The 19,545-nt window shown below is 43.7% G+C and overlaps 1 protein-coding gene across 3 annotated transcripts in view; it reads left to right on the forward strand.

Annotated features, from left to right (window-relative positions):
- The window catches only part of macrod2 (mono-ADP ribosylhydrolase 2), a 396,798-nt gene that overhangs the window by 284,943 nt on the left and 92,310 nt on the right, over nucleotides 1–19,545 (forward strand). For all 3 annotated transcript variants that reach the window (XM_047602588.1, XM_047602589.1, XM_047602587.1), the window contains exon 7: nucleotides 10,855–10,885. In XM_047602588.1, coding sequence (XP_047458544.1) covers nucleotides 10,855–10,885 — 31 coding nt within the window. The remainder of the gene's footprint in view (nucleotides 1–10,854; nucleotides 10,886–19,545) is intronic.

Genomic DNA, 19,545 nt, shown 5'->3' on the forward strand with positions numbered 1-19,545 from the left:
AAAAGAAATCTCTGGTAAAGGTTGTTTAATGGGGTGGTATAGAAGTAAAAATACATATACAGTATCGTGTTCATGATGTTTTGAAGTGGTCATATTGCTGCTTACCCTTCCATATCATTTTATTTCTCGGCTGCTGCAGTACTCCTGTCTGCCAATGTCTATTTGGTGTCTAATCCACTGACTCTCGATTTGAGAGACACCGCAAAAATTCATTTTCGCTTTCTCATTCTGTACTTTGCGGTCCGATCTATTGACCGATTCAATCATACGTTATTCATACTTTAAAGGAAACATCGACAATTTAAGATTATTTGTTGATTTATTGAGCACTGCATAAGAAGATCAATATCAATTTCATCCCGGCGCGTTCGGCGCGGAGATAGATCAGCCACATGTTTAGCCTACCCAAGCACAAACCCTGGCAGCGGAGGGAAATAGCTAGCCTCCAACAGAAGTTAAAAAAAAAAATCCTTCCACTTGTCCAAGGTTCTAGTTATCTTTCTGCTCTGCTGCCTCTTTTTTTTTCTTCTTCATCCCTATTCATCTCACTCCAGTCTACCTTGGCTCACAAACATGCTGCCGTCTGCCTTTTATTCCTCCACAACGTTGCATCAGCGGAGTTCAGACAGGCTGTGTATCACTGGAATTGTGCAAATGGGATGAGCCATCATCAAGCGTTGCGGAACTGAGTTGCGGTGAAAGCAATCGCAGAGCACCCTGAGCTTCTGTTAACAAAAAGAGTTCATTAAGTCCATTAAATTCCCCGTTGACAAAAACATCCCTGGCTTCAAGTCTTGGAATAATTATTCCTAAAGCACCCGCCCGATGAAGAAATCAGAGGAAACAGACTCACCCAGAGGTATACTGTATGTTTTCCCTTACAGTATACGGGAAAAGACAAACATTCACTCTTCTAATTGGAAAACGTGTCCCTATGATTCAATAATAATTATGCACTTACCATGCCTCCGAAGGGTCACTGCTCCACCAGTACAGAGCGCTCAATTCGATTTGCAGTTAATGAGGTTGGGTCTCTTAACAAATGTTGGTTTTTATTCTGTATGCAGTGCTTTGGGGAATGCGGTTATGGTCTATTTTATCATCTGCTATGATTCTGTGCAGCACCCCCATCCAGTCTTCATCTGGGTAATGTTTTACTTATCTTCTCCATTTGAAAGAATTAGGCATTTAATAGAGTGGTCCAAGAAAATGATTCACACACTGTCTTAATTAGAACTCTTAAGTTTGGTTAACTTTGAGCAATTCCTGTTGGTTTTTAATGCGTTTAAATAAACTTATCTTACTATTTTCGAGAAAGCGAATATGAGGATAAACGTCTGTCTATGGCTTTAACACTGCACATCATAAGATAAATGCTTTATGTGTCGGTTTTAACTGCGTACATCAGGTTTCGTCAACGTTTTTCAGCCCAAGGACCCCAAAACTGATGGAGAGATTAAGTAGGGACCCATGTATGTGTTCTTTATTGAAGTCGGCATAGTACTACTTATAACTATACACTAGCATTTTGCTTTCATTATTAAGTTATTCAAATAATACACCAGTTATATTATATTCATTTCTTGTTTCAAGCATGTGCAACAGTAGGGTGCTGTGCAATTGACAGAAGATAATTGATAATTAACAAGTCCTGTTTTAACTTTTGACTGCCAATTGCGGGAAACCTGACAGAGTCGGTGTGTAATATGTGGCTTCATGATTGGCTCAGCCGCGATAGGGGCGGGGCCTACCGTGTACAGGAGGCTTAGATTGACAGGTCTAGTGTAGCGCTCGGTGTGAAACAGTGCGCTGTTGAGACAGCTCCTATATCGCTGAATGAGTCCCTTTACTAAAAGATTTTGGATTCATGTGCATTTGAAGGAATTTAAATTCGTGGGAAAAAAAAAAAAAAAATAGATATATATAAAAAATGTCTAATCAACCAAAGATTTTACAACCTCTGTGCAGTGCCACTGCAAACCTGCTTGGGGTCAAGGAGCACCTGTTGAAGACCTGTGATGAACGAGAAATAATTGGAGAAATACTGGCCTCTCTTCAGTCTTGTTGAGGCTCTTGTCCGTGAACACACAACCCAAGCAGGGCCAGGCCATTCAGTCATTATTATGCAGCAGACAGTATTTTGTCGCTGCCACAAAGACAAGGGGGGGGGGCCCTACCGCAAGTCACTTGTCTTCATATGTATGCTCTTCTGTCGACTCAAAATTCAGAGTGGGGTTTTGACTTTGAAGCCCCCTTTGATACGGTGCTTTTGAAATGTTGAAGGGCGCCTTGAAAGTTTAAAAAAAAAAAAAAAAATGTTTAATTAGTAGCCCTATGTTGGAAGGATAGCATAAGCTGGCTTTCACATTGCGGGACCAAAAACCCTCTTTTTTTACTGACTCTGATTAAATGTGCCATTGAAGTCATTTTATGCATGTAAATTAAAGTAATGTCTCTTGGAAAATTATTTCACTGTTCATCTTGATCAGCCACGTGGGATTCATGAGTTCTTACGGTGCAAATCAGGAGCTATATTTCAGGATTAGTGATAATTCTCACCTTCCAGCTCCATATGCTGCTAATCTCCACTGAGACAGTTTGACATGGGTTTTGGATATTTGGAAATCCACGTGTGCCCTGAGTTTACCTCCCGTAGAGGGATATATTTCTTCACTTGTCTCCGTTGCTCTGTTTTATCTTCAGCGTTTCAGAGGTTCCCTCACTCTTGAGATACCACGCATTCAGGCAGAATCCTCCCATTCGTCGCTTTTTTCAAAAAACGGAGCCTGCAACAATGACCACTCGTAATTTAGTCCCCCAACATGCAAATGATTTCGAATGCTGCACACCGTGCGCACGAGCTCTACATTTCTTAAGCTCTCATTGGAATAATCGCAGGCGTTTAAAGGCCCCGAGGCACGCGGAGTGATGTCTTCTCGGCTGCTCAGTGTGGAGGTTCAAATATTCAGATCAAACAAATTATGCACAGAATTGCCGCAGATACATTTACCTTCATTTGCTGTACTCTCGGGGTTCAATCAAAAAATTTCTCCCGCGGTTTATAATGTCATGGCTCTTGCGATAAATACGCGAAGAAGAAAAAAAAATAACTCGTAAGACCATTATAATTATGTCAGTGTGAGGACTGCAATCAAAGCAAAGTTCAAGGCTTTAAAGGAAGCGGATGTTGGAGGCAATAAAAGGCAGTTTTCAAATAAAAGTGGTGGGCGTGGTCTCGGGAGGCAAATTAGAAATCTGAGGTACCATAACGACTCACTTGGGATAATATATGATACTGTTGCATTATAGTCAATATAGTACAACAATATATACTTTTTTGCAATACAAATAATATTGTTTCAGTGGATAAAAACAAAGATCCTATAAGAAGATATGGAGATATGGACATATAGCCTCGGACATTATTATTATTATTCATTATTATTTGAGATTTTCTATTGTATTCCATTGACCGTTGACTGAACAACAAGGCCACAGATCCATTAGCCCAATTGTACGTCTGAGTCTCCACTCCACACCGTTTCAGATCAGCCTGCAGAGGAGTCTTTAACTCCACCTACCTCGAGCACGCTAATGAAATCAATAAGATACATTTTAAATAACAGAAAGTATCTGACAGGGAATTTGCCTGCAGCCCTCTAGGAGAGATGTACAGCGGAGCGGCTTTCTGTTATCGAGTTTACCTGACGCGTTCCTCGCCCACTCATTTGAATTCTGTCAATCCCGCGCGGGTCACCGAGAGGTCGGTCGGTCGGTTTGTGAATTCCTTTCATTTTGTCTTTGGCTCTCGGTTGCTCGCTGGTCAGTTGATATCATTTTAAACCGATACTGATGAGCGGGAGTCCTCATACATAAGTATAAGCAGATGTCTGCTTGCATGTGCCCTCAGTTCAGAGTAATGTCATTTGAATGCCTCTCTAAATGCTCCCTCTTTAACATTAAAGGAATCAATGTCACTAGTGGACCTCTCTGGGAAACAGTGATATGAATAATTAAGGAGCTGTTCCCTGCCAGACGTGGGTCACATATAGATTCAGTATTATTAAATCTTGTAAACACTTCGCACCATTATGCTGTGGCTGTAAAGTTTTTGTCAGCGCATTGTGTTGAAAGCTCTGAGTGTTCCCGTGGACGGCAGCATCGGGGCTTCGCGGTGAACTGTGCTTGATCAACCACAGAGCCGGTCATGGACCCATGAATCAAGCAGCCAGTATCAGTTCGGCTCAGTATCTGCTTCTGTTTGCTCCACTGCTCTGCAGTATCCGCCAGCTGCAGCATTTACACCTTCTTTTTTTTTTTCCATGTCACCGCTGTCCCGTGTCGTTTGACTGCATCCTGTCCCTCTTCTCCTGCATCTCCTCCACCCATTGGGTGTGCAGATGCGATCAATGCAGTGGAACTGTGTTTGTATGTGTGTGATGAAAGGCAATCATAGAGCACCCTGAGCTCCATTATGTGCAAAGAGAGTTAATTATGTCCCGCTACTATCTATTTTTAATCCGATCCCGATGTCTGCCCTTGTGGATTTGCAAATTCATATTTTGCGAAGTCAGCAAGGGTTTGTCCGTCACCCTCAACCCAAATAACCTCCTGCTTTTAACATCGTGTTGTATCGCTTCTCAAAATGGGGATAGCAGAGAAGTGTTGGAGGTAGAAATAAAAGCACACGATGCACTGTGTACAGTTTATTTTAGTGTACTTAAATTTTAATTAACGTGTTGTGCATATTGCGGCGTTTACACACCCAACGAATTCGAGGGATTCAGTGGACAGTGGATGCAGGTGCATCCAACATATACTGGTAAAAAACAAAAGGCGGCTGTCATATTTTAATAACGCGTAGTTTACTGGTGGGGTTTGACCGCTGCCACAGACTCACACTTAGACGCATGTTGATGTCAACAAAATCACTGTGATTAGCGCTTTTTGCCTTTACTCTCTCTTTTTATTAGACGTTGCCTACTGTTGCTTATAAAGTGAAGATACTAGCTCATTTTCGTACTTAATTGCGGGATCTCAAAGGAGGACAGGGGCGTTCTGTTCTGCTCTATCCATAGCAACACGGGTTCTCCATCTTAGAGCAGCAGAGGTGTCTGCAAAGAGCTTAAACCGAATAAGCTGTTTTAAGTGAGTATCGTGGCCAGTCAGTTAGTCCCTGCACAGCCATCGCTGTCCAGACCTTAATGGAGAGTTTATTGTGATAATAGTTATACTTGATCACGGCAGATATGAAAACGGATGGTGGGACTTGGACCATTAGGTGCAAGGTCTCCTACACTTTGCATTTCTCCATCCTCCATTTAGCATAATGACACTCAAACAATCAGCGCTCGCATTAGAATATGGACTGTGGTATTATGCAGAATAAAAGGGTGTTAATGCTTCGTATTTGAATATCCTGACCTGGAACCGTGACGTCCCCCCCCACACTAGCAGCAGGTAGCTGATTCGAACAGAGAAAGCAGGCGTGACCTACATGCTTAAAGAATTACAGCAGTCAACAATGAAGATTTTCCGGGATTCACGTCCTGATACTCTGATGTAAGACCACACTGTGACAACACTGGTGAATAATAACACACTTGTGGTTGCATTTGCACAAGGTCTCCCCTCGCTGCTATGATTTATAAGCATAGCCTCTGTCTGCAAACAGGCTAGGAGGCTTCAACCTACGGGGGCAGCACCCTGGGTCCAGTGCTATTTACTCAGCCAGCTGAGACAAGGCGCTCCCGCGGCAAAATCCTGCAGCCACTGTGCCCGAGCTCGGTTTTCTCTCCCTTAACCTGTCTGCCCAAGGATGCTCCGCGGAGCCCGGAGCACGGGAATGTGGCTACGTGAGGACAATCGCATTTTGCTGCAGGTTGAGCCATCTTTACTGTGTCATTTCCTGCTGCTTAACAAATGACTGAAAGCTGCAGGCTACCGTGTTCGCACTGGCTTATTATTTATTTATTTAATTTTTTTTGTTTTTAGCACCATCTTTGCTAAACTCTATTCACACTTCATAGTCAATAAATCACCCTTTTTTTTAAATAAGCAGGTTATTTAAAAAATTTAAATCCATTATCTGTAAACGTGCAAACATAGCAGTAGAAGCATGGGAATTATAATTAACAGCATCATTAAAAGGCAGTTTTTTTTTTCTCCCACCCTTTATATACTGAGGCCACTCTGTGCTGCATCTAACGCACTGTGAGATGTGTAGAGATGCCGAGAGGAAAGGTGCTCCACTTTAAAGTGATGTGATAGATTAGGGAGGAGCCCGAGCAACAGAATAATTTCCCTGGTGACCAATTTCTGAACACTCGCTAAGCAAAGAAAATCAGCGGCGAGCCAACATGTCAGGCACAGCCCCATGCCGGGGTGCAGGAGGACATGCTGACTCACTTCTAATGAGCCGCCCGAGATAGAAATAATAACCTAAACAAGGAATCATAGGTCATGACTGCATATAGCATAGCGCTGACTGTCCTAATTAACACTAGACCTCATACAATGGAAGCCTATGTAAAGGTACTGACGCAAAGTAGCATCACTGGTGGCCTGGTGTTAATGAGAAAGAGAATGAGAAAACACTCTGAACTACTCACACTGGCTGGAGCTGCTTCTGAAAACTTCCGTAGAGGTCCTGTTTGACTCTGTTCTTTCGGTTTTATTGTTCTTGGCTTGGAGGCTGCTCCAATAAATTAAATGGACTGATGGTCAGCGCTCACCCACTCTCCGTGCTCTTACAGTATATACAGTAACAAGGGTCTGCTGCAGTAAATATACACCCTAGTTCCTACTTTTCTTCTTCAAAATGTTTCTCCAAATATTTTTCAGTAATATATAGGGACAGGCGATATGGGCTAAAAATATTACCACAATGAATGTATCCACTCCGGCGATAACGGTAAAAAATCACAATAAAAAATATTATAATTCCAGTCCATGTTTTTGACTCTACAATACTTACATGTTTACACTGCTATCTCTATAATATAGTCATGTGACCGGCTACTGTAATAATCATTGTTGTAGTCTGCGCGCAACTTTTTTTTTTTTTTTGTCAATAATAAAATGGGGCAACTCTGGGGCACAGGTCATACAAAACGGGGACTGTCCCCATATATCAAGGGCATCTAAATTACCAGAGGACGGCTTGTAGTTATACTTCAAGTGGTGGGATAAATTTGTTGTGTTGCCATCCTTAGCAATCATCTTTTTTTTGTAAACCTTGCATATGTGACAAGTTTGTTTTACATCCACCTTATGATATCTGAACCAATTCCATATTATTGGTGAGGAGCCTCGTTTAGACGGCGGTGGAACATCGACTAGGTCGCACGCACCTACGTCATCAACTTATCTCGAGATGGCAAATTCTCATCCTGGGGATTGTTTTTGGTGGTGTATCGTATACGATAATATATTTACCTGATTAGCACTGATGCCTTCCAGCGAGAAGGTCTGAACATCCTCCTGTGCATAAAAAAAAGCTTGTAGTATTTGAATTACCGTAATACACTGATCAGACATGTGTGGTTGAGGAATTTGCGATTTGTGGAAAAAAACAAAGCTGCCATTACAGTAATAATGACGCAGCGCTGTTGTCGGCTGCAGGTTAAGGAGCGACGCAAGACCGGGGAGCCCCAAGAAGAGAGAGTTGTTGAATTTGTTGGTAAAAACTTGACGAAAACAGACGAAAGCACAGCTTCCGAGTGTTCAGCCACACTATTGTCAATAAAGCAAACCACTGTGAGTTACGGTAATTCAAAAACCGCAAGCTTTAACGTATCACCAGCGATACATTCCCTGCCTCCCGCCCAGTGACAGCTGGGATAGACTAAGTGAAGAGAAGCGCTTGCAGGAGATGAGATGAGCTATTTACCTGATGCATAACAGTGGTCAAATATGAAAAATAAAAATTACTTCTCTTTAAAAACTGCTCTCATTGTCCTTGGTCCATTTGCAAGCAGATTTTCAAGGCACTTGGCCAGTTACACAGTTCCAAGAATTTTTTGATAACTTACCGCAGTTCCTCTGTTTGTTTACACTTGTCTCAGCTGGTTCTGTCTTTTTGTGTAATCCTAGACGGAGTCCTTGATGCTGAGGTCAGGGCTCTGTGGGCGGCCGTACCATCTGTGACAGGGTCCCTTGTTCTTCTTGTCACCGAAGACAGTTCTTTATTAAGGCTTTAGCCACATGTTTTGGGATTACTGTCAAGCTCAGGAATGGTTTTGAGACTGATCGGGCGCCGTCCCCGATGCTGCAAAGTGATGAATGTGAATCTAAACATCCTAAAGAGCGTTGAACTTGTGCACATCATTGCGCCCTGCTCTTCACTTTTGGCGATAAACTTCCTTTAAAAGTGCACGTGCCACCTTGGTCTCAGATCTTGACAGAAACCCATTAAGTGATTACCTCATGCTTTTTTTCACACGGGAGGATCAATACTTTTTAATGGATCAGCCAAGGGAACCAATAAAAAAGATTTTAATTGATTATGCTGATGGTTTGTCGTCTGCGCCGCCTGCGCTAAGGTTTAAGTTAAAGCTGAGGTGACTCACATTGTGTGGCCTTTCAGCTCATAGAAAAACAACAGCTCAGACTCCTGGCTTCTGGAAGCATTCACAGCAAATAATCTTCATCAAAATAAATTTTTTACTTACTCACTAATTTTTACACAGCTTCAAATAGACTCATTCCGCTGCAGTTATTTTGATTCCTCCTCGTATGGTCTGATGCCAAATCTAAAACTGCTGTCATTTTTCATGAAGTATAGAGATTTTCACTGATCCAAATGCCAAGATTCTGCTAATGAGTCCGTGTGTTTACACACAGTTATAATTTCATTCTACTGACATTTGTTGGTGTTTGACCAGTTTGCGCGTTCAGTCTCAATATGCCATGGTCTGAATGTGGCACAGGACTAAAAATGGCCATGCTTTTCCACGCTTCATCATCCGCGGTTTATGTCAGATCCAGACAGTCACCTGGAAAGGTCAAAGCTTCGGTAAAAGATTTAAATCACCCCGCAGAAGAAAGATTTACCTTGACAGGCGGAACCTGAAAACTGGTAAATAAGAATAAAAAAAAGGGAGACTCATTCCTCTTGAGCTAAACCAAGGACAAACAGACCATTGCCTTTCAAAGAAAGGGTCATAGGTGTCGATGCTTTCAAGGAAGAAAAGCTGCATGTTTAATCTGCCATTTGAAACAGTTATTTTCCTCCTTAATATGTGATTCATCTCCGTTGAAAAGACGCAGGAATTATAGCCCTGATTTGTTTGTGTAGTCATCATACGAGGACTCATGAATTTACTATCCCTCTCTTTTAGATCTATTAATCTTGCTTTCATTTCTAAAATGAAGTGATGTTGGCACGGCTGCTAGCAACAGCATGTATCTAAATACAACTTGACAGGGTCAGTGTGGAAAAACAAACTGTTGGACTTAGCACCGGGAGGATTTGACGTATGGCCGTCCCTCTGTGATGAATCTCTGTTTTTTTTTTTTTGTTGTTGTTGTTTGTTCCATATTCATCCAGCAGTTTGAGCTGTTTGTGTTTTTTTTTTCTTCTCTTCTTTTTTTTATTTCATTTTTCATCTTATTATATTAATGCCGTGGCCACATCTTTTGATGAATGCCGGGACTAAAGCACGTATTCAGCTTGTTTGGCCGACAAATAGGACCTTGGAAAAGAAAAAAAAATCATTCCCCTTTACTGTTTATTAATATACCTTAAAAGATGAATGTGAAATAGGGAGGCTTACAGCGAGGCCTATGTATCATGGTGTATCAGCTCACAGAAGTAAAGAATAATGAAACTATTTTCAGCTGTAAAGCCATGCCTGAATAATATGTCTCCTGCAAAGTGCTACAAAGCAAGAACCATTACGTGGCGGTTACTTTTTATAATCTTTTTGGAAAAGACATCCATAAATATATGTTGCGCCTTATCGCGGGATACATTTACCCTATAGAATATTAATATTTAGGTTATTTTCCCTGTTATTTATTTCTATCTGTGTGCCTGCATTTTGGTTGCTGGTTGCATATTATCGATCTCCGCCATCGATCCGAATGTCGCAGCAGTCACTCTGTGTTTGGTTTTATCATCATGCACTGAGAAGCCTCTTGCTGGGATGTCCTTGTTGTTACCGAAACACACTGTTGTTGACATCTCTCCCTCTATCTGTCTGGCTGCCTATCTTGCCATCTAAATGCATTAAATTAAAGACACATCTGTAGGCTGGCACGCAATTTAATATGTGGAGCAGGCTTAGACCTTGGGTAAGGGTCCGTGCACGTCGGGTGGAAGAGCGCGCACGCGTGTGTGTGGAGGTTTGAGCTGCGGGCGACAGGGAGGATCAATCCGCCTCATTTGGATATTCATGTGCGAGTGATTATTAGGCATCAAGCTCCACTGTACACGTGAATTTACATGAGCTTGATCCGCTGCTCCCTCAGGAAACACAAGCAAAGTATGCGCACCGAGTGCTAATGGATCATCTAGTCCATGCTAGAAATGGGCAGCAGTAATCAAATGCACGATGGAATGAAATGGTTGGCCTTTTGGGCGTTAATGGAAAGGCACACCGTGATAAATAAATGTGCTGTTTATGCGTTGTGCCCGGCAGCTGGAGTAAGAATCGCAGTGCAGTTCTGCGTTAGCACCGCAGAGATTTGGAGGTAAACTGCAAGCGTGCAAAGGTAAACAGCAGGAGGGAGTCCTACAGTGGTTACAGTTCAGTGCAGTCGTATGCAGTAGTACCAGTATTTGGTTTCTACTCATGTATGTTTGAATTCCATGCTTTGACTGTTTTTCCTCTTTCTCTTTTTCTCACACAGGCCTTCCCATGTATATCCACAGGCATCTATGGTAAGATCAGTCTCTCTTTTTTTTTCCTTCACCTTTTTTGCTCTGCTTCAATATGATAACAGTCTCCACACTTTTCGTTATGTGAAATAATTAAATATGCACCAAGGGCAGAGAGACAAAAATACTAAATATACCAGCGAGTTCACCTCATGCCATGTTACACAAAGACACAGTGTAGTAGGTGAACACCGTGCAGGGCCCTGAGCACCGCTCGTGCGCCCCCGCGGGACCACGGCGAATGTGCTGCAAGACAACACCGGCAAAGAGGCTGTTGTGCTCGTTAAACTGAAACAAAGTCACATTGAAGAGACGCGAAGCTCGTTCATACAACAGCGTTCGGAGTTTTGATGGCAAATGAAGTTAGACACGAAGGAAGCACAGTTGCTGTGAGGCGTGAGAAAATGCATTTACCCCCTGTTGATCGTGTTTATTTTCTCACTGTACTGTAGTACACAGCTAATGCCAGACGCTGAATTTGCGTGCAGCTCGCTTAATCACAGTGGGCTCCAAACGCGGAAGGATTAATTAACATGCTAATTTTCCTTGTCTGTAACCGACTATTAGTCAGCAGCAGTGTCGTTCCAACAAAACAGTTAAAACTCTGAAAAACTTAAGCCCGGTGCCTACGATTCCTATTCTGAGCACCACGGTGTTTAACTAATGACTAATGTGAGCTGGATTTTTTAAGACACAGTCGTGGACTTGTGGTTGTTTCAAACCGGGCATCTTGTGAGAGAGATTATTTATCTCTGATAAGTCTGATTAGGATAATGTTCCTGTACCCAACGTAAAATGAATTCAGTGAACTCATAAGTCTTTAGTTTAATCTTAAAAAAAAGAAAAAAAAGAAGAGAAAACTTTAAATTTAAGAATGAACTTTGTAAAACCATTTGTTGTGATCATGTGTGATGCTCCTCTTGTTTTCTCCGCTGTTTATTTATTTGTCATACATAATATTCTGCTATAATTTGACCTTTATTTAGATTTGCCATTCTTTTATAAAGAACTGATTTACTAAATCTTGCACAGGTCAGTATGACTGGTGCAAAACGCTGCATGTTGTTAATTTAGCATGGTACTTCTGACATTGATGCCTAAAATGAGTTAATTTAATGCCTTTATTACCTCCTGATACTGGTCTTTTTTTTAATTTTAACATTTGAAACTCATTTGCAAACTGTGTGTGAAGCGTCAGCATCCGTTGCTTTGCAAATCGTTGCACATGGCCTGCAGCTCTGGCTGAGTAACCCTAACGCTAACCCCAACCCTTTGGCATTGGAAAAAAGTTCCACGTCTTATTTCTTTGATGCCCTTTACCAGTCACTGCTAAAAACAACTTTCTTTAAAAACTTTAAAAACAGAGCAGCGTTGTGTGGATTGGTGCGCGTTTTCGACTCGTGTGTGCCTTCCTCGTATCCAGAAAGCCGCGGGGTGCAAGAGAAACTAAAAAATGCTGTTTAATATGAAGAGACATATTTTGGAAAAGCAATAATGCACTCCCCTTCTCACAAGAAGGAAGTTTAGGAAGGCTTTGAACTCAAAAAATGATAACATGAGCATGAGTGGTCAGCATTCAACGCTAAAGTCATTCATTCAATACTAAGAGACATTTAGGAAATTGAACTAATGTGTAAAAATGTGTAACAGAATATCTCTGTCATGTCTATAATTGTAGCTGAAGTATTTACGTAGTGAAAAAAAAAATAAATAAAATAAGGCACCAGTCATTGGGGAGCGTAAAAATAACGTCTCTGTTCACACTCATACCGACTGACTTACGTCTGTTTGTCAAAACAAAGCGATGCAATTTCAAACCAAAGCCGTCACTCCTCTCCCTCCTTTATTAAACGTGGACTGTGGCTATGCGGCAGCTGTCACCAACTCGCACGCTGAAACACTACACACAAAGCTTTGATTATGGAACCTGACAAACTTTGCCAGCGCTCATTAAACCAGCCCAAAACTTCCCCGCGTGTAAAATATAAAGTCCAAGTGGATGAGCGTCCTGATACGCAGTTAGTGGAGACCAGTGTGTGTTGTAAAGTGTGGCTGTAAATCACAAGCTGTTTATAATTATGCACCCTGCGCTGGATAAAACACTTCCCTCTTGGGATACTGAACGTCTCCCTCCCATCGCCACGCAATTCGCAGGGCTCACTAGCACAGCATCATTTCCTCTCCGCACCTTTCTTTGCGGTATTGTCAGTTTTCTCCCACCTGTCTATGCACACATCTCATAATGGCTATTACTGAAGTGTTAATGATAGGAAATTAACCACAGAAGCCTCTCTCTTTCTCCCTTGCTGGATATTTGCGAACGTCTTAATTGTGTTTGACTCGTAGCGAATTCTGATAATGATGCTTTTAAAACATATTCATTATTTTCGCCCGTTGCATTAAAGCGGGGCGGTGGTTGTCGTTGCATAAAAGTCAGCTTTTAGATGTCGGGCGGAATAACACAGCTCTACTGTAGCGACACAAAGGCAGCCAAATGCATGCAGGCGAGAGGGGGGGGTCATTGTTTGTACTGTACGCCGCCTGACAAGGGCACTACTTATTGTTGTTCGCAGTGGCACTGTGTGCAGCGTTGCCAGTGGGAGCCTGTCCTACCACTCCACCAGGAGCCCCCTCACATCAAAGGGACACTCTGTGCAGAGCCAAGCATGCAGTGGAGGGGAGGAATTAAACAGCCTGTTCAATAAATAAACAGCTTAGCGCTCCACATAACTGCATCTCCACAGAACAATATAGCTGATTAAGGCTAAAGATCCTCGCGCAGCAGAGGGCACATAGAGGAGGGAGTTTCAAAGGAAGCACAGTGCACTGTGATGTTGTTCTCTGTGAGCCTCCCGAGTGCTTCCATGTTCTGAAAGGGGGCCCCGCTCCCTTGTCAGGAGTTTTGACATTTTATGTACGTTCAAGATAACCTTTAAGGTCAGCCTCCTCTCCAGCAATGTAAACAAAAGCGTTTCAATGTGAACGTCACATCTTCCTGGGCCCCTCCTTTCTCTGTATATCTTTCTGTGTGCGTATATGGAATATACACGGCTTTAACTGTCGTTTTTTGTGTGACGCGTACATGGTACTATAGCTATACACACTGACCCATTTCCACACACGAGTGGCGGTGGGGAAAACAAATCCGGTGTCCCCAACATTGTGACAGAGAAGAATCAGGAACAAGTTATCCAGGGCTCTTGTGTAGAGAAAAACAGATTTGTCTGGGAAGTTAATGCTAATTGACACTCTCTCTCTCACGCCTCCATATTCCAGAGGACTCAGTCACCGCTGACAGATGATGGCGGAACAGGGAGGCTGTGTGTAGTAGAGAGGTGGTGCGCACGGGGCGCCTCAGACGCCTCGGAAAAGAAAAATGAGGGCTCACACCGCGCTGACAGTCCAATTCCTCAGTCCGGCCCATTAGCCACAACAGAATTTCTGCGCCGATAGTGTGTCGGAGGTACCACCCATAAACAAACTGGTGCCCACCGTGGGCCACGAGGTCACCCAGCATGATAGAGGTTATTAAGTGCTGCTCCTGTCTGCACATCAATCACGGCCGTGCGACCCCGGATTAAATGGATTATTCTTTACAAGGAGGAGACACCTCTCAATGTCTCAGAGGATCAGTGCCAAGAGTCCAACTACCTCAACTTAGAAAGGTCATTTTCCCCCCTTCTGTATCCTTTCCTTTCCTGTCTTCCCTCCCATACATTCGCCTGCCTCTTGTAGTTATTTTTCTCCTTCACAACCTCCTTTTGTGTAAACACACAGGCAAAGCCGCATGCAGCACAAGATGTATATATTTCGGCTGAAAATGAGAGCGCGCTCCAGCAGCCTTGTAAGGTTATGTTGAAGAGATCAGTCTTTGCGTGGAGGGCTCAATGGCTCACCAGTGACGGGAAAGCGAGGGCATGAACATTATGTCTGCTATCAGAACAGCAACGCCGCCGCTCTTTCGGACAATATTTACCGCTAACCCTCCACCTTTGGCTCGTCTGTCTCTGTGACGGATCTGAGGATTGTCGACAGAGGAGTTTCATCACTGACTGGTGGCAGTGGGAGATACGCCAACGTAATCCACCCAAGCTCCACTGGTATGTCCACGCTGCCGTTCTGTTGTACCGTCCAGATCAAAGGTGTCAGCTAAGAATTTTTTTATTTTTTTTTTTCCACTAGCCAGCATCATGCTCTGGCTCTCCCCATCCCGGTTTAGGATTAGGAAAGTTGAAGACGTTCATGGTACCTTATCATTCAACAGTGATGGCTTGCTGCTGGCTTACCAGAGATGGACTGGGCAAGTCCCACCCCCCCCCTCCACTTTCTTAAACCCTGAGCCTTGTGACACTGAGCTCAGACCAGATGCGTTAGGAATTTTAAGGTGCATGGAGGCGGTATGCTGTAACAGCGGGGCGGCACGGTGTGTGCTCGGGGGGAACGGGAGCTGCGTCGCCCGTTTAACACGCAGTCACACAGAGTGCACTGTGCTCAACACTAGCCTCGCTCCACCGTTTTCATGGATGACGAGCCAAATGTAAAAATACTTCCCACCCACAGGACAATAGATTTAGGCTTTCGAGAAACTCGGTTGAGCATTAAACTTTTACATATCACACAGAATGTTTTTTTTAAAAAGAAAGTGAAATGTCGGATGTTAATTTTAGCATGTAGGACAAAGCGTGGTATCACCTATATGGAATGTTTCCAAGGAAGGTCATCATCTGTTGTGCCACGGAGACTGCTTTCTGTCTTCCCACCTCTTTCTCTGCCCCTCTTCCTCCTCACATAGCACCCTCCCATCCCTCTTTGTCTCTGTCTCCTTCTGCGGGCTGCAAAGTCGGTCATGGTCACAGCCCTGCTGTCGTTTTCCCAGTGTTTGCGTAGGAGCAGCTCCGGGCCATTTGACACCCATGCTTTGGCGTCTAGAGTCCTGGGGCGCTACTCTGTCCTCCACCTCGGGTCAGCTCACCTCTCCTCTGGGCCCTGATGGGGTGACAACCCTGTTCCCTGCTCGCTTTCCAGATGAACACACAGCACCGCTGCCCTCGACTAGAGCGACGCTCAACTGCCCTGCACTTAATGACTTTCTCCTGCTGCCCAACCCACAGCTGACTAATCTACATTGTGTTGTAGTGCGCTAAAATAACTCCAAACCCGCCTGTCTGATATAAGAAGGGTCTTCAAAGACAGGACGGAGATTAACATTTTATTTCAAACAAAACACAGCAACATACAAATTATTTTCTTAAAAATTCCTCTCAACTTCTAAGCAGTTTTTTTCAAAAAGCACTATCTATCGACTCTTGTTAAACACCCTAAAAAAAAACAGGTAAACTTTAGCGTTGTGAGCATAAAAGCATTTGTTTTTCTTGCCTGTGTTTTTTTTTTTTTTTTTTTTTTATTAAAGCACATCTGTTTACTGCCATTTTTATGCCTGTGGTGAATTTTACCAGAGCCAGCTACCTCCGCCTCGGGCAATATGCCACTTCAAAGTAGACAGCTCATCAAAATAAATGGCGAACAGTGAACTCGGACCAACCGAGGAGCGAAGGAGCAGGACAACAAAGCAATTTCTGTCTCGTGGGGGGAAAAGCTGTACTTTTTGTATTTTTGAAGAATTCGGACGTTGTGTGTGTATATTTTTTCGTTTTATTTTATCAACTCAGGACACGCAATGGTTACAAAAAAAAAACAGTACAAAAGAGAAATAAAAAAGGGAAAACTAGAAATTACAAAATCGTAAAATAACACAGGGATGTGGTTCTCTACTCTCAGTATAAGCTCACTCAGGAAAAACAAAAACCGGTGTGATCTGCAGTGTGTGTCCACAGCCTACCCACATATTTGCGCGTAACGAATGGGAACGTATCATAACTCAGACATGTATTCTGCTTGTTGTCTTCCTTCTGCGCTTTTTATCAGATGATGCAGCTTCTTCTCTGCAGATAAAAAAATAAACAAAAAAAAACACCTTAGCTACACAAATTTGTTGCAAAAGTTAACAGAGGCACGGTCTCGCATAGTCCTAAAGCCAAAATTTCCCCCCTAAGGCAGATTTTATATTTCTCCCCAGGTTGCAGTTCAGTATATTCTCGAGCACCAACTTCTCTCCTCCAACTTTTACCGAATCAAGACGGAGCATGAATCTCGGCGCTATTCATTACGAACGGAATAATCGCGTCCGTGTTTGAGCTGCTGAATTTCTTGCCCTGATTTTTGCGCTGTATAAAATACATAAAACTCTGATTCCTCGAAGGGCACCTGGAGTCTTGCACAATAATGTAACAATGTTAAATAATGGGTGTTTTTGCATACGACTGGGAGAGGAGCTTGGCTCTTGGTTACAGATTAGGGGGCGCTCTCGTTTTCTTCGTATTATAAAAAGATGACAGGTATAAAATGCAGCGTGTTAAGTCTGTTTTAAACTGAATCAGATTCAGAACACATATGAAAACATACCTTTTATTTGTAGGGAAATTAAAGCAGGACATTTCCCTATAATAATTTAATCATGTGTTTTAATTGGCTCAAAGCTAGTCAAGGATGAAATTATTTGATGAACACCAACTGAAAAGCCATTTCGTTTCCACAGGTCACACTCACTAATTACCTGACTCAGTTCTTTCTGACCCCAATCCAGATTTGTTGTGAGCTTCCGGACAACTAACCGCTCTTGCTGTAGACATTGTTGGCTGTCCTAGGGTTATGTAATCCTATTGTGCCACTTTTACCCCTCTTGTCCACATGGCACGTGTCACAGTCCCCCCTCCCCACCCCAACCCCAACACTTTTCCTCTGCGGATGCTCCGCTCCGCCTGGTGATGAAGTAGAGGAGCCTTCAGCAGGAATAACACTGCACCACCTGAGCCCTCATCAGCGGCGCTGCGCTGCACACATCCCATCAGTGCACCTCACTAAGACAAATCTCCCCGAGCCGACCGTATTCCCAGCGTAGGAGAGAGCCGAGCCAAGTGGTGCAGGGACCCTGGAGGGCCCGCCGTCGCCCGCCGCCGCCTGACGCCAGCTCCCCACCTCCTGACAGATTGGCTTTTACTGCACCCTCCGCACAGCAAATAGAAAAGAATGAGAAGGAGGTGTTGAGGGCGGCGGAGATGCACAAGTAAAACGCCGAGCTTCTTCTCTCCATGTGTGCTTGGGCATGTAAAAGAGTCGCCTCTCTTGATGCGTTTCTGAGCATCATTCAGAAAGTGCACCGTGTCAGCGGCGCCATCAGCGATGCTGTGACTCCTGTGGTGGAAGTGAGGACTGGGGGTATTTTTTTTTTTATTTTTTTTATCCTATGTGGGTTTTTTTCACCACATGACCATGCCTGGTCAGGCTGACAGGGACAGAGAGGCAAAGAGAGGAGAGGTGAACGAAGTTAAAAGTGGTGGATACTGTGGAGGAGACAAATGATGAGAGCGAGCTGCTGATGCACTCGAACTGCTGCTGACCTTGTGCCGTTGATGTTTCTGTCGAGCAGGGTGCCTCCGCCAGGCTGGCCCCGGCCACGTTGACACCTTTTTTTTATCCCAGCTTTCTAACTCCCCTTCTGTCATCTTTTCTCCTGGGTTGTTTACATCTACCATTCCACTTTCCTTTTCTATGCTTTCGCCTCTCTCTTTCAGCCCCGCTATGATTAATAGGTACGGCTCTCAAATCAATACGGCATTTGTAGAAACTCCACACTAAATAGATTATATGTACTCAGCGCTCAATTTTCTTGACCAAAATGCACTATTACAATAATTTAGATCTGTTTTTTGGCTCCAAACTTAATGAACCTTAGTTCAACTCTCATAAGGTGGCGCGGTGTGAGCTCGACGGCTGGTCCTTACTTCTTTGATTTGCCTCACGTGTTTTTACGCGCTTACTTCTGTGACACCTCTCTTTGCTCTTCCTAAACATCTGGTCCCATCTCGGCGGATCTACTTTCCTCCTCGTCTTCCGCACATCTGTTTGCCCGCGTTGGAGTTGGAGCGTCGGCACACCTGCAGCAAAGGTGTGGGAGCGGTTATTCAAAAATAAAACATCGGCGCGAAAAGCTGATGCCGCTAAAAAGGTTAAGTGTGCAGGGGGACAAGAGGAGTCAGGTGACCTGCAGTCTGATTTGGCATTCGGGATTAGGTCGTGAGCACACAGCTCCCGGGGCGTCTCGAAAAGCCGCGAATGGGCCGTGCACTCTCTGTTGATGGTGCCTAAAAAGAGCCTTAGGAGCAGGCTGGCTGTCACTGCTGCCTGGTATGCGGCTCACATCTTGCTTCACCCTGAGCTGAAACAGGAGCTCAGCTATGGCTCGGCAGCACCTCATCCCCTCCTCTCTCTGCAGTGTAACTCGGCCACACCTGTCAAGTCGAGAAAGATGGGGGCAGAGCGGAGGGGTGGGAGGGAGGTGGCAGAGTAAGAGAGACATACCAGTAGTCAGAGAGGTGAAGGCGGTCGGCATGAAGTCACATATAACTTAACTTGCCTCTAAAGGTAGTTGATTTGGAGCATTTAGAGGATCTATATTGCTCGGTTTTGACAGCAGGCGATGTTTGGGTGAAGCGCTCAGGAAATGTAAGGCCACAACTTTGTGTTTTTTCTTTACATCCGACTTAAAGGACAGAGGTCGCTGTCATGCTCGAAAGGCTGTTTCATAGGTCAGAGAATGTTAGAGT

This window comes from Mugil cephalus, chromosome 13 (genome assembly GCF_022458985.1).
Source record: "Mugil cephalus isolate CIBA_MC_2020 chromosome 13, CIBA_Mcephalus_1.1, whole genome shotgun sequence".
NCBI lineage: Eukaryota > Metazoa > Chordata > Actinopteri > Mugiliformes > Mugilidae > Mugil > Mugil cephalus.